Source organism: Myxine glutinosa, chromosome 12, assembly GCF_964187855.1.
Source record: "Myxine glutinosa chromosome 12, kmMyxGlut1.1, whole genome shotgun sequence".
NCBI classification, from domain to species: Eukaryota; Metazoa; Chordata; class Myxini; order Myxiniformes; family Myxinidae; genus Myxine; species Myxine glutinosa.
The window spans coordinates 26,035,811-26,058,442 of NC_136272.1; the positions used below are offsets into that span (position 1 = coordinate 26,035,811).

Here is a 22,632-nt window from a genome sequence, read left to right on the forward strand (position 1 = left end):
AAGGCATACTCTTTGGCCCAAATCCTTCATATTCTTCACCTATTCATCCTACACTTACATCCTGTTATGGCGAGCTATACTCTTACTATATATATATATATATGTATATATATATATGTATATATATATATGTATATATATATATATATATATATATATATATATACATACATACACACACACACACACACACACACACACACACACACACACACACACACACACATATATATATATATACATACATACACACACACACACACACACACACACACACACACACACACACATATATATATATACATACATACACACACACACACACACACACACATATATATATATATATATATATATATAATTGTATTTGATAAGATTCTCATCTGATTTATATCAACTCTGATGAGATCATTGGAGATTTATATCACAGTGGTTTTTAAAAGTACAACTGTGATCCACAGTTTAAAATGAAACAAGGTAAATTTCAAAAACTGAGAATTCCTCGGTCTGATTATTACGAGCTAGGTGGGTGAAGGTTATGTTTTCACCCCTGTTTGTCTGTGACCAGGATATCTCAAAAAGTTGCGGACGGATTCAAACGAAATTAGGTGGACATGTTGGGTGTGGGATAAAGACAAAATGATTCGATTTTGGTGAAGATCTGGATCCTGGAATTTTTGAAGTGATTTTTCACCATTGATAGGACAAAAACGATATATAGCACGATATCGCAAAAGGTAATGGATGGATTCGGACAAAACTTGGTGGACAGGTTGGGTGTCTGTCAAGGCCAAATTTATTCGATTTTTGGTGAAGATCCTGATGTGAACCACCTTTAGAGGCCATTTTTCCCCGCAGAGCAGGGGTTGGCCTTTTTGGGCACCGTCGTCCCCTTTTTGAAGCAATGTTTTATGGCCGGATGCCCTTCCTGCCGCCAGCCCTGTTAGCCACCTCTTGCAACACACAGGGAATTACCAGTGAGCTGGTACTCAATTTGCCGACCTCGGAAGGATGACAGGCGGAGTCAACCACCCTGGCGTTAATTCAGCGATCGACCGGGATTCGAACCCAGGATCCTAGGATCCCAAGCCAGCACCCTAACCGCTAAGCCAATACCAGGCTCTAAGATCCTGATGTGGATACAAGCATTTTTTTTTTTTTATAAGTGATTCTTCATTGAGAAATGAGGCCAAAAACGATATATAGCACGATATATCAAAAAGTTGTGGATGGATTATGACAAACCTTTGTGGATGAGTTTGGTAGATGACAAGAACAAGCCAATTAGATTTTGCTTCAGGTCAGCAGATCTGGCGTATCGCTGGGATACAAACCGTAAAGTGTTCAGATTGGAGGAGGTATTGCTCTACCGAGTACCATTTAGTTTAAAAAAAAAAGTGATTCTTCACCGTTGAGAGATAGGGCCAAAACGATATACAGTATAGCACAATATCTCAAAACGTTATTGACGGATTTGGATGAAACTTACTGGACAGGTTGAGTGTGTGACAAGGATGAATTGATTAGATGTTGGTTAAGGTCCGAATCCAGATCCAGCCTATCGGTGGGATACAAAACGTAAACTGTTCAGCCTGGAGGAGGTATTGCTCTCTACCGAGTACCATTTAGTTTTGGAATTTTTTTTCACTTTACTTCCTTATCTGCAATACAGTACTGCACTATGAGTGTGATGTAACAAATGCAACATCAGTAAATTTCCCAGTAACTTATACGGAGGCAATTATGTATTGTCCATGTTTGGCTCTTAAAAACACATGCTAAACTTGTCTACTAATGTCTTTGCGCTGCATGTGATTTATGTATAAGCTCTTACATTATTCTGAATCCTCAGATCACTGTTTAAAAAATGGAAATAAGTAAACTGCCGTTATGATATTTACAGTAGATCTGAGATTATGAACTTTGGATGAAGATGTATAGTTGGGTGCTGGCTGAGCCCATGGAGTTGAACATCCCACGGTATCTCGAAAAGATTATTCCATTGTGGGTCGGTGACCCAGCTACATTCCTTGCTGAGAGATTAAATGGGATGGGCAAATTCATTGTAAAGGAGGGCAGATATGAAGTAGAATTAAGTCTATGGAAAGAATGAGGTTTGTGCTGTAGATCGAGAAGGTGAATGGCATGTGGATAAAGCAATGGCATTCAGAGATCAGCAATGACATCTGAATTGATACAACTGGCAGCAATTGATCGGAAATCAATTTGTCTGTGCAATACTGTTGTGTTGTTTCATCTCCACTCTGCAGTGTACACAGAGGAGCTTGTACACATTCAGTATTACATGAATGGGAGAAAAATCGATACTACATACTGGTAGGCTGTCGATTTGCTTTTGGTGAGGTTAACTTCACAGACTGTGATAAAGATCTGCATTTTAGCAATTTGCCTTTTTTAGGCAGGGTGCAGAGGTGATGGGGTGAATGGGTTCCGAGCACCGTTGGTGCCTGCAAAATTTGATAATCAAGAGGTTGATCCTTGAGAGATGAACATAGACCTGCTTTGTCAGCACCCATATATTACCAGCATCTTCTCCACATGGGAAGCTTTTGAATGGTATCCAGTGAGATGACCTTGAGCAAGAACCAATCTAGGTGCCTGTAGAGAGCAGAGGAAATGTACATAACATTGGAGAGCTGTCACCATATATTACCAAGAAGAGCTTCCCATATAAGGGTAAGTGAACAAGCTTGTACAAGTATCAAAACATATCTTGGGCATGTATTTTGGCCATAATGCTCTGGAGGCATATCCCCAAAAGTGGCCTAGAAAAGGTGGTAGGGGTACACTCATGTTACAAGCTGGCAACAATGTTTTTCTGAAAGCCCAGACCTCTAGGAACCCAAAAAGTCTTGTTGCCAGCTTGGGAAATGGTTTGGACCAGATTTGTGGCCATTTTTCAAAATGGCCGCCTACATTTTTGGTGTTTTCTAATATTTGAGCTCTAGAACTTATATCTGGCTGTCTTAAAGGTCTCTAGGGTTATGACCTTATAACATATAGTCATACAACAATCCTCACCCAAATTGGGGTGCATGGCATATCTATAAGTGGTTTTATTGAAGCAAAAAGGCAAAAATATGCCTGAAAAACACCTTCATTTAGATTTTTCCAAATCACTAAATTGCATACTGTGAAGTTGTTCTTTGGTCAATTTCTTTCAAAATAGTTTTAAAATTTGCCCAGATCCCTCCTCTTCATTAGCAAATCTTCAGGAATATACCCAAGTTCTCAGAAAATATGTTTTATGCATGATCAGCTACCCCTACCCCCTAAATCACAAAACGTGCCAATTTTCAATATTTCCAGATTCCAACCAATATCATTGTTGTATGACTTTTTCTCATCATGATAGGTCCAAATTAACTTACTCTATGTGATTAGGTGTTAATAAAAATTGAATTTCACACTTTAGTGAAAATCCAAGATGGCTGCCAAATGGCCAATAAAATATAATATTTCACATTATGATGTTAAGTTAAGGTAATGCAGTCTACCATTTGATACCAACACATTTTTGAGACATAATATATTGCAATAATGATGCTTTCCTTTGTATCCTTCCTCAGGTCCTGCCCGAATCATCATTTTAACATAATTGTTGTGTTAACAATGTACTATAACATATTGCTTGTTGCACGTGCTGTAAATAGCTTTCAGTACAGTTTCAGTACAAATTTTGTACAGTCCATGAATCAACAGGATTCACTTCTAGTCTTCCCACTAATTCAAACAGGTATTGTTGTTCAGAACTTAGCAGAGATGGCAGATGAGCTAGAACAAAGTGAGATACAAGATTCTGATGAAACCTCCCAGCACATTCCATCTTTCTCAGCCGAAACAAAGGACAAGGAACTCTTGAGTTGGCTTTACAGAGTGGCAGTCAAAATGAGAAATGACATCAAGACAATGCCAGGACACTCAGATATTGGAGACATCAATACTGAAAGTGCACAGAAGGTGGTTCCTGAAAGCCTTTACATTTTCCTACGCCTGCTGTGTGATTGTGACAGCATATTTGAAGATTCTGAAGGGACCTCCGAAGGTGATGATGATGGAGAAAGCAAAAGGATTTTGAGCATAGCACAGGACATAGTATGTTTGGCATCTGGTGGCAGAAAGCAGACACCAAAGCAACTAGGGCTAGCTCTCACTGTTCACCAAGCAACAAGGTCCAAGGACTTGGTGCAACTAATGCATGCTGCAGGACATGGTGTTAGTTATGAAACTGTAAGAAGAGCTGACACTGCCCTTGCAAACTCTGTCTTGGCCAGATATGTTGAGCAAAACAACACAATAATACCCCTGAATTTTGCACAAGCTACCTACCAAGGATACATCAGATATGCTAATGATAACATTGACATCATAGAGGAGACCCTTGACGGTCAAGGCTCCTTTCATGCCTCACAGTCTGCTGCCTTTCGAAGAAGCATACCTGGCGAAAAGACCATTGCACCTGATGTCAAGTCAAGCAGTAGCAGATCTGTAACTGTGCCAGAGCATTTCAATGAGATTCAACCTTCAGGCATGGGCACCCAGAAACCCGAAGCAACATTTCCAGTAGCTGTGAAAGCTGATTGGTATATGGAATCGGATGCCCAGGTTATCTCTGAGGCTATGGCCATAGATGTGTCATGGCTCCTTGCACGTCAGTCTCACACCGAGGACCAGCATGTTCCAGGCTGGACAGCATTTAACCAGCGTGTGTCTGATGTGAATCCAGCAAAGACTACAGTAGGGCCTATGCCGATAATCAATGAGCCTGCACATGAGTTTGACACCATCTGGACAGTGATTCAAAACTGCCAAAGGATGACTGCTGCACTAGGGCAAACGTATACAGTACTTACCTTTGATGAGCAACTGTACTGTAAAGCCAAGATGTTGCAGTGGGCCAAACCAGACAAATGCAAAAACCTAGTGGTGATGCTTGGTGGTTTCCATATTCAAATGAATTTCACCAAGGTTATTGGACAGTACATGGCAGATTCCGGCTTGAAGGACATTCTGGTAGAAAGTGGTGTGTATGGCGAGAACACTGCACAGAACATCCTCAACGGGAAACAATGGAACCGCACAATCCGTGCCCACAAGCTTGTGTTTGAGGCATTATGGCGAATTCTGTGGCAGAAGATCCTACATTGGCTGAATGAAAATGAAGTACAGATTGATGCAGAAATCAATCAGGTATCAGAGGACCTTTCGAGAGCTTTCCAGCAGGCAGACGATGAGGCCATCTACAGTGCTCTGAGGCGTCTGGTGCCCAAGGCCTACCAGGTCAGTGCCCTAATAGAAGACATGGACAGGGAACACGAGGCAAATGCCACATTTGTATATTGGCGGCAATACATGCATCTTGTGAGCATCCTCCTGAGGTTCACCCGTGCCATCAGAGATGCCAAGTGGGAATTGTGACCACTTTTCGCGAGATGCTCCACTGGTTCGGAGCCTTCGACCGGCCAAACTACCTGCGATGGGGCAGTGTGTTCCTGGCAGATATGAATCAGCTGGGGCACACTGCGCCTGAGGTGTTGGCAGGTTTCAATGAAGGGGACTTCGGAGTGAAGGAAAGCACACAAAAGTTCAACCAAGTACCTGATGATCAAGGACTGGAGCATGTCAACAAGATGGGCAAAATCGCTGGAGGAGTCATTGGTATCACACGCTCTGAAACTGCCCTAAATCGGTGGGGACTGACCTACATCGATAGAGCTAGGATTGCCGATGAAACTAGGGACATGCTCGGAGTAACAGAAGATAATAATGATGACCAGTCTGTGCACAAGGAATCTGGAAAAGCAAGGATGCTGAGGGATGAATCTGATGTCCAAAGCCTGATGTCGATGTTTCAGAGATTTGAGGTCTTCAACAAAGAGTCTGAGGAACTTGTATGTCTCACTACTGGGGATATTGCAAATGCCGCAATTAAAAAGGACCTGCTATGTGCGGAGAAGGTTGGACATCAAGTGGCCCGTACCTTTGTGACTGAGCGTTTCATTGAGAAAAAGACCAGCCTACACACAAGCATCCCAAAACAAAAGTTGAAGACATTTGCATCCATGTTTGCTGTTGAGGTGTCCAAGGACAAGAAGAAAAAGGGTACTGCTATTGTCAAAGCAGATCGCGATCTGTTTCAACGACTGATTGTTGTCATGGAGGCAGGCAGAGATATTGACATAGATTCACTTCTCACACAAGAACTTTGCCATGTACCTTTAGCTCTAGCCAATACTGATGGGACCCTCAGACAAACAAACAAGTCACAGTTGCTACCTCTTCTAGAGAAAGATGGTGTGTCTCAGGCAAATGCCCCAGCATCTAACACACCAACATGCACAATTGTTGATGGAATGGCCTTAGTTCAGGCATTGGGAAAGCCAAAGGACACAAAGACATTTGGAGACTATGCCAAGAGGGTCGTAGCTGCAGTGTCAAACAACTTCAAGGAGCCCTGTAACCGTGTGGATGTGGTCTTTGACTGCTATGAAAAGCACTCAATCAAAGATGCAACAAGAAAGAGGCGGGTTGGAAAGGGTCGTGGCATTAGATGTGAAATAAGCAACAGAGATCTCAAGCTACCACAGCAATGGAAATCTTTCATGGATGTCAATGACAACAAAGTGGCTCTTACAAAGCTTCTCAAGGAAGAACTACTTGAACATGAACATGAAGCCACACAGGAATTGGTGGTTAGTGGTGGAAACAATGGCATGGCTGCCTCTTCCACAGGCAGGAACATGGAGCATCTCTGTTCATCACAAGAGGAGGCAGACACGCGTATGATTCTTCATGCTCTGGAAGCAAAGGCTAGAGGATATGAGAGGATCGTCATCACCAGTAGTGATACCGATGTATTATTGCTTTTGATGGCCTTCCAGCCCCAAATGCCAGAAGAGGTATGGATGAAATCAGGGACCTCTAAATACAGGCGCTACATTGCTGGCCACAAAATTGATTGCACTGATGATGTCAGGGACAGTCTTCTAGCTTTCCATGCCATTACAGGATGTGACAGCACCAGTCAACTCGCAGGCATATCAAAGAAGGCAGCATGGAAAATATTTTGTGAAGTTCCTCACCTACTCTCCCAGCTAGGGGTTGCACATGTTCCAAGTGAAGAGATTTGTGCAAAGGCTGAGGAGTTTGTCTGCCGTCTTTACAACCCGAAAGGAGACGCAAAGGAAATCCAGGCGCTGAGATGTTCCCAATTCAGAAAAGTTGGTAAAAAGCCAGAGAACATGCCACCAACAGAGGATGCATTGCACCAGCACATTTTAAGGGCACATCATCAAGCCCTTGTGTGGCGAAATGCCAATGTGCCAAATCCAGGAATCCCCAATCCAACAACATCCGGCTGGTACCTTGAGGACAACCAGCTGATGCCCCGTCTCATGACCAAGGAAGGGCTCACAGCAGAATGTGTCAAAATTGCGACGTGTGCATGTACCTCAAAGGCCCGTCCATGTCTAACTGGCAGGTGCAACTGTAGGAAAAATGGATTGCGGTGCACATTGGCATGCAAATGTGCAGACTTATGCAGGAACCCCCTCAATGACTCTGATAGTGATTAGACGACATGCATGGAAACTTGAGTATATTCCATAATGTCATATTGTTACTATGCTGGCTGTATTTGACGTAATGTAACTAGTCTTGCTTCAGCTCTGTTCCACCAATGTATTACTAGTCTATGATATGACTGTATCCCACATTCTGTCACTTATGTATGAATAGCCAGATTAGCTTGTTGGGTATGACTTTGTTAATTCAGTGCCAAATATTTGTTTAGTTTAAAGGTGCAAGCATTGCATTGACGTTTGTATTGTTTGGATCAGTGTAACATAATAATGTTTGCATTATGTATACAAGTTATGTATGTTTATTTTTGTTTTACATTAAATAATATAGCTTATATTTTACAATCTTCTATGTCTTCATTTATGTAAGTGCCTTGTTTGTCAGCTATGTTGGAACTAATATACTCCGCAAACAAGGCACTTCCAAATCCACACTACTTTCCTGAAATTCAAATGTTATAAAACATAAATTTTACATAAAGTCCCCCTCTAAAATAATACATCTTCAACTCATCAAGACTCTTTCACATACATGTGACCTATAGAATAGTAGTGCCTCATATATTTAGTATAAATGGAACATTTTAGAAGTGCCTCTGAATGAAATTGCAGTCTTATGGTCTCGCGCCACCAAATATTCTATGGCCATTTGGCAGCCATCTTGGATTTTCACTAAAGTGTGAAATTCAATTTTTATTAACACCTAATCACATAGAGTAAGTTAATTTGGACCTATCATGATGAGAAAAAGTCATACAACAATGATATTGGTTGGAATCTGGAAATATAGAAAATTGGCACGTTTTGTGATTTAGGGGGTAGGGGTAGCTGATCATGCATAAAACATATTTTCTGAGAACTTGGGTATATTCCTGAAGATTTGCTAACGAAGAGGAGGGATCTGGGCAAATTTTAAAACTATTTTGAAAGAAATTGACCAAAGAACAACTTCACAGTATGCAATTTAGTGATTTGGAAAAATCAAAATGAAGGCGTTTTTCAGGCATATTTTTGCCTTTTTGCTTCAATAAAACCACTTATAGATATGCCATGCACCCCAATTTGGGTGAGGATTGTTGTATGACTATATGTTATAAGGTCATAACCCTAGAGACCTTTAAGACAGCCAGATATAAGTTCTAGAGCTCAAATATTAGAAAACACCAAAAATGTAGGCGGCCATTTTGAAAAATGGCCACAAATCTGGTCCAAACCATTTCCCAAGCTGGCAACAAGACTTTTTGGGTTCCTAGAGGTCTGGGCTTTCAGAAAAACATTGTTGCCAGCTTGTAACATGAGTGTACCCCTACTGTCACATTTCCTGGAAGTGCCTCCAGACTATAAGACCTCATCAGCAAGACAAATAAACTTCCAGCACAGAAATTGCCCTCCAAATATCTACCATCTGACCCCACAACATGAAACTTTGAACAAATAACTCACTTGCGATGATCCAACACATAATCAATGATGCACATTCATTGACTTCAGCACATTCATTCAGGCTGCTTTTGACCATTAATCGGGTAAAGCCAGCTGCTTCAATCCTTTTGAAATTCAACAATTTTATCCTTGGCAATTGCTGAAGTGAGGAGGCTATTGTAATTGTTCTGCATGTCAGTAAGTGTGTCCGCATGTAGATCTACTCGAATATAGATAATTTATATTCTCAGATCTACTGTAATCTATATACCACATTGAGGCTCTGCATTGTTAAATTCTCCTGTGTTGTGTTCTTTTGGGTCATCAAACTAGAAGAATGCTGGAAATCTCCAGAGTTCTAGTTTGTCTTTATTAGTCCCCTACTGGTGTACACCGGAGGGGACTATAGGTTTGCACTCCGTCTGTCAGTCTGTCCGTCCGTCAGTCTGTCACGCAAAGAACAGCTTTCCGGACTTCCTTTTCTAAACTCTTAATGCTAATGATTTCAAACTTTGTACATGGCTTCCTCATGATAAGTTACAGATCAAGTTCGAACTTCACGACGTTTCGATCATTTTTGACAAAGTTATAGCACTTTGAACTTTGGTAATTTCTCCAACAGTTTTCCGGACTATAATTTGGAGTGCGGTAAGTCAAAGCTGTTAATATTCCTTGTTTTAACTCTGATTTACATTCTTTTTCCCCTTTTAGTGAGAAGTAGGGGTCTGTGCAACCATTCATTAACTTTATTTGGTGCAAATCGGATAATTTTTAGCCGAGTTATCTCAGACCGTGAGTTGGTAATTATATAATTCACACAGTGCAATACGTGCAGGCTACTCCACGGAGCGACCTTGCAGGCTTATTTTAACTCCAATTGACATTCTGTTTCCACTTTTAGTGAGAAGTAGGGGTCTGTGCAACCATTCATGAACTATATTTGGTGCAAATCGGATAACTTTTAGCCGAGTTATCTCAGACCGTGAGTTGGTAATTATATAATTCACACAGTGCAATACGTGCAGGCTACTCCACGGAGCGACCTTGCGGGCTTATTTTAACTCCGATTTACATTATTTTCCCCCTTTTAGTGAGAAGTAGGGGTCTGTGCAACCATTCATGAACTTTATTTGGTGCAAATCGGATAATGTTTATCCGAGTTAACTCAGACCGTGAGTTGTTAATTATATAATTCACAGAGTTTTCCGGACGACAGACTGCTGGTAGGGGACATGTATTGCAGCACAATACTCAGAATGCTTGTTAGTCCCCTACTGGTGTAAACCGGAGGGGACTATAGGTTTGCACTCCGTCCCTCCGTCTGTCAGTCCGTCAGTCTGTCAGTCCGTCAGTCTGTCAGTCCGTCAGTCCGTCATGCAAAGAACAGCTTTCCGGACTTTTTTTCTCAACTCTTAATGCTAATGATTTCAAACTTGGCACATGGTTTCGTCATGATACGTTACAGTTCAAGTTCGAACTTCACGACGTTTCGATCATTTTTGACAAAGTTATGACACTTTGAACTTTGGGAATTCTGATAATTCTGATGATCCTTAACTCGGTGCCATTTTAAGTTTTAATTTCCTTAAAAAAAAGATTTTCTCTGCAATAATAGGACCATTTGAGATCAAATTTTCACCGTAGGGGGGACTCGGCCTGCAGAATATTTTAATGGTAATTATGACGTCACAGGTCACGTGGTTCGGCCGCCATATTGTTTTTCGTGAAAACACAAAAAACCCTTTTTCTCTGCAACGGCTGAACAGATCGAGGCCAAACTTTGCAGGCTGAATTGCATACCCATGACGAACAAAAAAGTCAGCGAGCATGACGTCATACATCACATGGTTTCAGAGTTATGACGTTTTTAAGCATGAACCTTGAAAACCGAGCTCCTCCCTCATTTTTGATCCAATCGAGGGGAAACTTCACAGATATGTTCAGCATGTCAGTCTACTAAAATGTCCTTTTGGAATTTGCGATAGGGCACATGGTTTGGCAAATATCGTTAATTAAACGAAAATATTTAAAACATGGATATCTCTTGAATCGCTAGTACCTCAGACCGTGAGTTGGTAATTATATAATTCACACAGTGCAATACGTGCAGGCTGCTCCATGGAGCGACCTTACAGGCTTATCAACGAGGTGAGGCGTGACACACGTGTCTCAGCATACCTCAGATCAAGTTTGAAAACCAGCATCAACCATGCATAAATTTGCATATTCGATCATTTTTGACAAAGTTATGGCACTTTGAACTTTGGTAGGGGACATGTATTGCAGCGCAATACTCAGAATGCTTGTTATTCTGAAGACTTAATTGTTGCATTTATTTTTTCCCCTTTTTGGGGTATAATTAATTCAGTTTATTTTGAAACTCCTTGCTGTGCCAAAAAGTGAAACACACCAGGACTCAACCCGTGTGTGATTGAGTTGTTTTTTTCCATTGCTTACTCTGTCATAATTTATTTTGTGCTATCATTTACATTTGAGTTTCTCCCCTGCAAATTATCCGTACTACTTTTGCCCTCTTTTTAATTACATATTTATCCTTATTTATTTTTCTTATTTTTTAACTTCAGGCTTATATAATTATATTTCCCTTCTTGAATTGTTCTTATTAGTCCCCAACCGGTGTACACCGGAGGGGACTATAGGTTTGCACGCCGTCCCTCCATCTGTCCATCTGTCCGTCCGTCAGTCTGTCCGTCCGTCAGTCCGTCAGTCCGTCACGCAAAGAACAGTTTTCTGGACTTTTTGTCTAAACGCTTAATGCTAATGATTTCAAACTTGGTACATGGTTTCCTCATAATAAGTTACAGATCGAGTTCGAACTTCACGACGTTTCGATCATTTTTCACAAAGTTATGGCACTTTGAACTTTGGGAATTCTGATAATTCTGATGATACTTAACTCGGTGCCATTTTAAGTTTTAATTTCCTTTAAAAAAGATTTTCTCTGTAATAATAGGACCGATTGAGATCAAATTTTCACCGTAGGGGGGACTCTGTCTGCAGAATATTTTAATGGCAATTATGATGTCACAGGTCACGTGGTTCGGCCGCCATATTGTTTTTCGTGAAAACACGAAAACCCCTTTTTCTCTGCAACGGCTGAACAGATCGAGGCCAAACTTTGCAGGCTGAATTGCATACCCATGACGAACAAAAAAGTCAGCGAGCATGACGTCACGCGTCACATGGTTTCAGAGTTATGACGTTTTTCAGCATGAACCTTGAAAACCGAGCTCCTCCGTCATTTTTTATCCAATCGAGGGGAAACTTCACAGATCTGTTCAACATGTCAGTCCACTAAAATGTCCTTTTGGAATTTGCGATAGGGCACGCGGTTTGGCAGATATCGTTAATTAAACGAAAATATTGTTGTGGTTTTGAGAACCCACACTTGTATATAAACTCTTGTAAATATCCCATTATTAAAAGGTTAAAGGTAGCACCCCTAGTTAGTCCACAAGCAACACGTAGGCCACCATAGGATTCAGTTATTTCATTAGTATGTGTTTTAGATAAGGCCGTGTTTCCAATGGTTGAATCTGTGTTGCGTCGATCAAATAAGAGTAGGCCCATTCCGTCCATTTTTGCCAACCTCTCTCTCCAAGCTACGCCATTACGCACCTCTGCCAGCAGCGTTCGCTGCCTTAGCGTTCGCTCAAGCGCCGCCATAAGCCATGTGGTTAGGCCCGAGAAAGGAGGCGGAGTGCCAAGAAGAAGGTGTGGCCACGTCATCCAGTCATCAAAGGCATGGCCGGTAAGCCCTCACCAGCCAACCAGGGCTGAAGGAACATCACCAACGGGCGTGGCTTCGGGGAGCGCGGAGTGATCGCGTGGCGCATTATATAAGCGCGAACGCAAAGCCCTTTCACAGGACTCTCGCGAAGCACTTTAGTGGAAGGTTGGCGGTAAAAGGACTCGGACTTGGACTTACTGCGGGAGAGAGCTCACCTTCACCACGGGACTTGCGTGCGCACGGCATTGATCACAGAACTAATTGGGAGAGCGCACCTTATCAAAGGAGGACTTGAGAGAGAGAGAGCGCTTGGCACAAGCGTGCACGAATTACGTACGCAGCGTCCCAGCCTCCCCTGTGATATAAACTGTCCGCCCGCGTCCAACTATGCGCAGAGCTGCCTGCCGGGTTTCGCCCGCTGTACTGGAGCCAACTGGAGCCCGGACCCCATTGCCGGACCTTCCATCCACCAAAATTGTTACGGATCTCGGACGTCAGCGCTCCCCTTATCAAGGGGGGGTTAATGCTGATAATTTTTAGCAATTGTCTTTTTATCTGGCCGGCCCGAGTCCTGGGGGTTATAACGTCCTTCCCGGCGCGGCGTTAGATAGGGTTTGTTAGGCCTAGGGGTTCACTACTACCTAAGTACTAACGCCGGCCGGAAACGAGGGATAACTCCCGCTCGAACCACGGATATGATGGAAAATGCCGAGCGGATAGCAATCCGCGATCCGAGCTATTAACAAAGTGACTAAACCCGATTCTAGCGGTTTCAATCGTGCCACGTTTACCCAATGAGGGAAAGGACGGATGCGATCGGACAAGAGGAAACCAGAGTATAGGAAGAACAAAGATGGGTTTATTACAATTTACAAGAAGAAGAGGAAACGAAAGGGATGTACAAGATAGGAAGACGAAGAAGCAGAACACAGGGCAGTCTCAACACAGTCTTATTCTAATATCCCAGACAAACGTACACACTCACACGGGGATTTGTAGATGGTTGATGGCCAGGTAGAGGGTCCGGCGATGGGGTTCAGGCTCCAGTCGGCTGCAGTCCAGCGGGCGAAACCCGGCAGGCAGCTCCGCGCGTAGTTGGACGCGGGAGGACAGTTTATATCACGGGGGAGGCTGGGACGCTGCGTACGTAATTCGTGCACACTTGTGCCAAGCGCACTCTCTCTCTCAAGTCCTCCTTTGATAAGATGCGCTCTCCCAATTAGTTCTGTGATCAATGCCGTGCGCACGCAAGTCCCGTGGTGAAGGTGAGCTCTCTCCCGCAGTAAGTCAGAGTCCGAGTCCTTTTACCGCCAACCTTCCACTCGAGTGCTTCGCGAGAGTCCTTTGAAAGGGCTTTGCGTTCGCGCTTATATAATGCGCCACGCGATCACTCCGCGCTGCCCGAAGCCACGCCCATTGGTGATGTTCCTTCAGCCCAGGTTGGCTGGTGAGGGCTTACCGACCACGCCTTTGATGACTGGATGACGTGGCCACACGTTCTTCTTGGCGCTCCGCCTCCTTTCTCGGGCCTAACCGCATGGCTTATGGCGGCGCTTGAGCGAATGCTAAGGTAGCGAACGCTGCTGGCAGAGGCGCGTAATGGCGTCGCTTGGAGAGAGAGGTTGGCAAAAATGGACGGAATGGGCCTACTCTTATTTGATCGACGCAACGCAGATTCAACTATTGGAAACACGGCCTTATCTAAAACACATACTAAAGAAATAACTGAATCCTATGGTGGCCTACGTGTTGCTTGTGGACTAACTAGGGGTGCTACCTTTAACCTTTTAATAATGGGATATTTACAAGAGTTTATATACAAGTGTGGGTTCTCAAAACCGCAACAATATTTAAAAAATGGATATCTCTTGTTTATTCTAGAGTTCTCCTCAAGCCGCACTGCGCGCCCTCAGCCTGGTCTCGCGAACATCAAAAGCGCGACACAGCGCGTGCTTTCCGGAGGGGCGGAGCCAAGCCGATCAACATATATATATACACATCGATCATTGATCGTGAACCGGAAAATATAATAAATTACTGATATTAAGTGACTCGAAAGGTTCTTTATCAACAACTTATTTTGTCGTGCTTCTGCTGACCTGTCTGCAAGGTGTATAAATCGAAGTCCCGAGTGCGAATCACAGGTGAGCCCGTCCTGAGGTAATTAGCGATTGGGAACGATTCAGAACCTGTAGGTAAATAACCCTTGGTAATTTCCCTAACAGTTTTCCGGACGACAGACTGCCGGTAGGGGACATGTATTGCAGCGCAATACTCAGAATGCTTGTTCTTCTGTTTATTTTATGAACTGATCTGTTCTTATTTTGAGTGCATGTTTCACTGGTGGCATTTGATATCCATTAGAGACCAGACTTTTTTTCTCATGGCCTTGCATTTGTTACTTTCTCTTTGATGGATGGTCTTATAGAAGACGTAATGTTGGTTGGACTGAAGAGAGGCCTGTTTTGTGTTTCAATTTTCTGAGTGCTTTTCTTGTTTTTTTTTAGCAAGTTCATTTGTATTTTTTGCTGCTTTGCATTCGACAGAGTTGTGATCTTTCACTGAATGGTATTCTTACTTCTTCTATATTGGCCTTGTTTTCTTTCAAGTTCTGCTGCTCATCCTCTGCATCATAACAATGTCTTTCCTCTTGCACATCTTCATCTACCTCCTTGCTCATATCTACTACCACTGTTGGTGTCATCATTCTTTCCTCTTGTGCTGCCACTTTTGAATTTGTTAGTCACTAGACACTACTCTCTTCACTAAACGTGATTGCACCACTTTCCTGTCTTGCACTGTGACATTGTCGGGTCCCTGCTGCGGGGTTGTGAATAGTAATCATACTTCTTTCCATATTAATGGCATTCTGCTTCAAATGCTGTTAGGGTTGCCAGGGTTGGATCTCTCGGAGCAGCTGCTTTCCGAGGATCTTGACCTCAACTCGTCATCAGGGGCATCGTGTGCTATTTATCTCCGTATTAATTGCGCATTTTTTCTTGAAATCTGTTGGGAGCTCCTTCTCATTTAAGGACTGCTTTGTGGGACCCTCCTCCAAAGTGTCCGTCAAAATCATCGATTTTGGCAATACCGAAATTTCATCTACTGTTTGTGACCATTTATTTCTTATCGATTCATCAACTTGATCATCCTTTTTTATGATCTTTTTAATGATTTTTATGATCATCCATCATATATATTCTCATCTGTAATATGTTTTCTGTTGGAGTATTTGTACTTTTGTAGAATTAAAGATAATCTTCTGATTATGATATTTATACATGCAGTACATTTTAAATGATTGCTCCCAAATCTTTGCACTGGCCTTTCTTGTACACTTTTGTTTGGCATATTCCATGGCACAAAGTAATATCAGTTTTTAAAAGATTGATTGGCTTTATTTATTGTATTCAATCACATGGTATTTGATTTGTTTTTGCATCATTTCTCTGTCCTCTGCTTATTTTTTTGTCTGACTTGCTCTATTATTTCCTTTATTATCTCTGTAAATGGAAGATAGACAGAATTATGTTCACCCTTGTCTGTTTGTCTGTCCATTTGGCCTTCAGCAGGATATCTCAAAAAGTTATGGATGGATTCAGCCAAAGTTTTGTCGAGAAGTTGGATGTGTGACAAGGAAGAATTGATGATATTTTGGTTGAGTGTGCTCCTCAATATGTGCTCAATTTTTAGCAATTGTTGCACATTACTATCATGGATTCTATTATTTTTAGCACGATTACTGAAAAGCACCATCCCAGCTGTTTTCTCCACCTTCCATTACATTAGGAATCAAACCAGCATTATGCAATCATGCTTTTGATGAAATATTCTGTCAATCTGAATCAAGCATTTGCAAGTGAATATAGTTCAGCTACTTGGATCAATTTAAACTTGCAACTTGAAATACTATTCAAATCTTTGTAATTAATATCTAACTACAACGGCACGCTTCGATGTCGCAACGTTAACTGACATGCTTCTGCCCACATTATTACATCATTATATTTCGTGTACCAAGTTTGATTTAAATCCCTTCAGCTGTTCTCAAGTATCATATTTTTACCTGATATGACTACTGACGCCGAAATCTAATCAGTTCATCTTTGCATCATAATATACAAGGTGTTCCAAAAAGAGTCAGGCAACTTTGGTTGTTGTTAATATATATATATATATATATATATATATATATATATATACACACATGTATATAACTACAAATGATACAACAATACCCGTTGGTTTATGATACAGAAACTCATTGAGTTTTGTGCACACCATCAATACACTTCAATGTGAGGGCCATTTGTCACGCGCAGGACATCAAGGTGGTACACAAGTTCTTGCCATGTTCGGCTCAGCATGTTTGCATCCACCAGTGCGCATGCAGCTGTGATCCCACAATGAAGGTCCTGCAGGTTTGCCGCCTCGGTGTTGTAGACCATATCTTTGACAAACCCCCACAGTAAAAAAATCAAAGGGGGTTATGTCGGGTGATAGTGGGGGCCAGGCAGTTGGTCCGTCTCAGCCAATCCAGTGAACTGAAGTTTTTCATTCAGGATGGCTCGAACGCCTAAGGCCCAATGAGGGGGAGCGCCGTCCTGTTGAAAAATGATATTGGGTTGCAGGTCTTCAATCTGTGGGAAGGTGAACCCTTCCAACATGTTCATGTAAATCGTTGAGATCGCTGTATCCTCCGAAAAGAAAAACAGAACCACCAAGCAGTAATTGTGAAGGCCATCCCACACATTGACCTTTGGACTGTATATGTGTTCAATGACCATGTGGGGGTTTTCAGAGTCCCAGATCCTCACATTGTGCGGTTGACCTTACCAGATAAATGAAAGCAAGCTTCATCTGTGAACATGACCTTTTTCATGAAACTTCATCATCCTCTATGCGACTGAGCATTTCCAAGGTAAACGCCTTTCGTTTGGGTCCGTCATTTGGTTTGAGTTCTTGCAGAATCTGCACCTTGTAGGCATAAAGCTTCAGTCTTTTGTGCATAATCCTTGCGTGCACTGGTGGTTGGTAGTCCCAGTTCTCTGGATGCATGTCGGATTGATTTTCTGGGACTTTATTGAAATTACTCACACACTCGCTCAACGTCTGCTGCACTTGTGCTTGGTCGACCGGTACTTTTCTGTTTCTGACAAATGCCAGTCTCCTTAAACCTCTTGTACCACTCTCAGATACTAGTCCGCGATGGCGGATTCCTTCCATACCTTGTACGGAAATTACGCTGAACTTGCGTGTCAGATCTCGTCTTGATGAACCATTCGACGCTCTGAACACATGACCATGGAGTCGCCATTTTCTTTTACATTAAACCACCAGACCAGAAAATTAAAAAAACTTTTGAGTTTCTGTATCATATAAAACAAAGGGTATCGTTGTATCAATTGTGGTACTAAATATGTTGACAACGAAAGTTACAGGTCCTTTTGGAACACACTGCATACTTATACCTAGTTTGGTCAAAATACCATCACTGGTTCACAAGTTAGCCTAATGGCTTTGATGGGCCTAATAGCCTCCTCCTACTCTGAAGGTCCTTGTAAGGGAACATTTATTATTATTTATTATCATTGGTGTAGGCGAGATTTCATCAATTGTGTACACTAGCGTGACTCGGTGCGCTCCGCGCGCCTCACCACACATCGTTTCAGAGGGATAGGCATCTTTGACCATGTCTGCTTTCTCAGGGAGTGAGGGATGGCGGGAATGGTGGGTGGGTGTTAGTGGTGGTTATGGTGGATTGGGGATCGTGGGGGGAAGTGGGGGAATGGTAGAGGAGGGATGGGGTGGATGGTGATGGGGGAATTGTGGGGGAGAGCGTCCAAATACGAGTATATTTTGTGCTCTGATTGAATATATACTGTAAATCAGAAGTCAGAACCCAATACGTATAAATAAAAAGGAACCGAGTACAAATATATATTTATTTTAAATGATCAGTTCGAGCTGGAAGGTAAGGTCAATACAAATTTATCAAAAACTGGACGGCAAAGTCGAACTTCCAGCCTCACAAGAAGATGTGCCCCCAATATACCACCTCCCTTAGACTTCCTGCCGGGTTTTTATGACGTATCTTTTATTTTGCCCACGTCACGATCTACATCTCGATTAATCAAGTCAAAGTAACTTTACAAATGCTTGTTTTAACTGACGATAATAATGACCACGTGAGTTGCTGTGTTGTCGTGATTTACACCAATCATAATAGAAACATTTCATTTGTAATACTGCTGATATTATTTATTTATGATCTCAAAAGGTCCAAGTGGTCTAAAGCTCTCAATAGTGAAGGGTCCAAGCTGGTCTAATGGGGCTAAAGCGTCGAATGGGTCCTCCTGGTCTTTAATGGTATTCGTGGTTTTTAATGGTCTTCAGTGGTCTTTAATGGTCTTTAATGTTTTGGGTCTTCGGGGTTTTTTGGGTCTTCACGGTGTTTTGGGTCTTCACAGTGTTTTGGGTCTTCGAGGCCATTTGGGTCTTCAGGATCTTTTGGATCCTATGGGCCTTTTTGGGTCTTCAGGGTGTTTTGGGTCTTTGGGGTATTTTGGATCTTCAGGGTCTTTTGGGCCTTCCGTGTATGTTGGGTCTTCTGGGTCTTTTTGGTGTTTTGGGTCTTCAGGGTGTTTTGGGTCTTCGGGTGGTTTTGTGTCTTCGGGAGGTTTTGGGTCTTCACGGTGTTTTGGGTCTTCAGGGTCTTTTGGGTCTTAAGGCTCTTTTGGTTTGTCTGGGTCTTTAAGGGTCGTTGGGGTATTTTGGTTCTTCAGGGTATTTAAGGGCCTTCAGGGTCTTTAAGGGTCTTCGGGGTGTTTTGGGTCTTCGGGGTGTTTTGGGTCTTCGGGGTGTTTTGGGTCTTCGGGGTGTTTTGGGTCTTCTGGGTGTTTTGGGTCTTTGGGGTGTTTTGGGGCTTCGCGGTGTTTTGGGTCTTCGGGGTGTTTTGAGTCTTCGGGGTGTTTTGAGTCTTCGGGGTGTTTTGAGTCTTGGGGGTGTTTTGGGTCTTCGGGGTGTTTTGGGTCTTCAGGGTGTTTTGGGTCTTCGGGGTGTTTTGGGTCTTCGGGGTGTTTTGGGTCTTCGGGGTGTTTTGGTTCTTCAGGGTCTTTTGGTTCTTCAGGGTCTTTTGGATCCTCTGGGTCCTTAAGGGTATTTTGGGTCTTTGCGGTCTTTTGGGTCTTCAGGGGCTTTTGGGTCTTTTGGTTCCTCTGAGTATTTAAGGATCTGGTATTTTGGGTCTTCAGGGTCTTTTAGGTCTTTTGGGTGTTTTGGGTCTTTGGGGTATTTTGGGTCTTCGGGGTGTTTTGGGTCTTCGGGGTGTTTTGGGTCTTCGGAGTGTTTTGGTTCTTCAGGGTCTTTTGGATCCTCTGGGTCTTTGCAGTCTTTTGGGTCTTCAGGGGCTTTTGGGTCTTTTGGTTCCTCTGAGTATTTAAGGATCTGGTATTTTGGGTCTTCGGGGTCTTTTAGGTCTTTTGGGTGTTTTGGGTCTTTGGGATATTTTGGGTATTCAGGGTCTTTAAGGGTCTTTTGGGTCTTCTTGGTATTTTGGGTCTTTGCAGTCTTTAAGGGTATTTTGGGTATTCAGGGGTCTTGGTGGTCTTAAGGGCCTTGGGGGACTTAAAGGGTCGTCAAAGGTCTGAGGGGTCGCAGCAGTCTAAAGGGTCAAAAGGTACATTCCAACAGTACGTAATTTAGAGTTCACGGACTGTGTTTTGGGTGTTGATTTATTTGAAGAAGAAGAAGAAGAAGAAGACGTTTTGGTCACAAATAAACATACAAACATCACCAAATACGTTGCTCTATTATAATAAGATGGTCAATAGACAACCTCTAACTTGTGAAATTTGATAGAGTCGTAAAATTAAAAGAAGGTATTTGTGAGGTTGCACAATTGACTTAAAAATTATCAACAGCAATAGTCGTGCTATTAAACAGTAGTTGAGAGAACCTTGCAATTGGAGTGTGCATTTCATGATGGTATGCATTGTTTAATGTGTGTGTGCATGTATGTGTTTTTGCAGACTTTTATAGTATTGAATAGCGGAAAATGCATTTTTCGGTTCAGTTCCACAGCTGCACTTTACCTGCTTACTCCCATGAACCTTTTAAGAAGAATAGCCATCAAGATATTGATCCACGCATATCCTTTGCTCATGCTTTTGTACATTATGAGGATGAGTGCCAGTGCCGGCGAAGTGGCACTAATTTGCAGATAAAATATTTTTCATTGGCATGGCCTTTACAGCCAAATGATTTGAGCCTTGGTACAAATACGAAACTCAGACTTTTGATCTTGTATGCAGGTTGTAGAAACATAACATGGCAGAAATGTTTGAGAAATAATTCAAAGACAACTACAGGTACTGTTAAACTACAGGTTCATGTTCCGATTCGTGTTCAAAATATAACATTGTATTTAAATAAGTTGTTCCTCGATCATAAACTGACTTTTGTGGACAGACAGATAGACAGACGTAAACCAATTGTTACTTACGCCACCTAAGGTGGATGGAGGTTGTGTTTTCACCCCTGTCCGTTTGTTTGTTGCTTGCAAAATCAAAGATTTTTCAAGTATATTGGTCGGTTGCGTTTGTTATTACTTGGCAATAAAAAATTATTTTGACAAGTATGTTTAACACTCCGGTTTGTGTGTGTGTGTGTGTGTGTGTGTGTGTGTGTGTGTGTGTGTGTGTGTGTGTGTGTGTGTGTGTGTGTGTGTGTGTGTGTGTGTGTGTGTGTGTGTGTGTGTGTGTGTGTGTTGTCTGTCCGCTCACTTATACTTGCCTTCAGGTCACAATTTTAAACCGATCTTCACGAAACTTCACCAAATGGTAGAGATCGTGGTCCGACAAAATCCTATTTATTTTTGAAGTCAAAAGGTCAACATAAGCCAAAGGTCAACCACTTTTTTTCAAATTTCTAAAATCCTCAATTTTCATCCAATTGACTTGAAATTTGAATAGGATTTACACATCGGCTAACTGAATTCAACCACCCACTATTTTTGAGATCAGCTTAGGACAAAAGGTCAACATAGGCCAAAGGTCAACCACTTTTTTCAAATTTCTAAAATCCTCAATTTTCATCCGATTGACTTGAAATTTGAATAGGATTTACATATCGGTAAACTGAATTCAACCACCAACTATTTTTGAGATCAGCTTAGGACAAAAGGTCAACATAGGCCAAAGGTCAACCACTTTTTTCGAATTTCTAAAATCCTCAATTTTCACCCGATTGACTTGAAATTTGAATGGGATTTAATATCAGCTAACTGAATTTAACCACCAACTATTTTCGAGATCAGCATAGGCCAAAAGGTCAACATATGCGAAAGGTCAACAACAAAATCAAATTTCCTTCACCATATCCCTGGTGTTGGGCTAGCGGCTAGGGTGCCGGCTTGGGATCCTAGGATCCTGGGTTCGAATCCCGGTCGATCGCTGAATTAACGCCAGGGGGGTTGACTCAGCCTGTCATCCTTCCGAGGTCGGCTAATTGAGTACCAGTTCACTGGTAATTCCCTGTTTGTCGTTAAAGGCGGCAAAAAAGGGTTGGCGTCAGGAAGGGCATCCGGCCGTAAAACATTGCTTCAAAAAGGGGACCGAAAAACAACAACAACCACGGTTCCCGAAAAAGGCCAACCCCCGCTTTGCGGGGGAAAATGGCCTCTAAAGGTGGTTGTTTTTTTTATTTTTATTGAGTGATAGAGCCAAAAACGACATGTAGCATGATAGTAAAAAAAATTGGGGATGACATGACAAAACTAGGTGGATCAGTTTGGTTAAGTGACGAGAACGAGCTGCTTCGATTTTGGTTCAGGTACGGAATCAGATCCGACCTATCAGT

The 22,632-nt window shown here is 42.3% G+C and overlaps 1 protein-coding gene across 1 annotated transcript in view; it reads left to right on the plus strand.

Annotated features, from left to right (window-relative positions):
- The window catches only part of LOC137438074 (sodium channel protein type 1 subunit alpha-like), a 259,043-nt gene that overhangs the window by 47,788 nt on the left and 188,623 nt on the right, over nt 1-22,632 (plus strand). Inside the window, 1 exon segment of the mRNA XM_078766607.1 lies at nt 20,805-20,923. Coding sequence (XP_078622733.1) covers nt 20,805-20,923 — 119 coding nt within the window.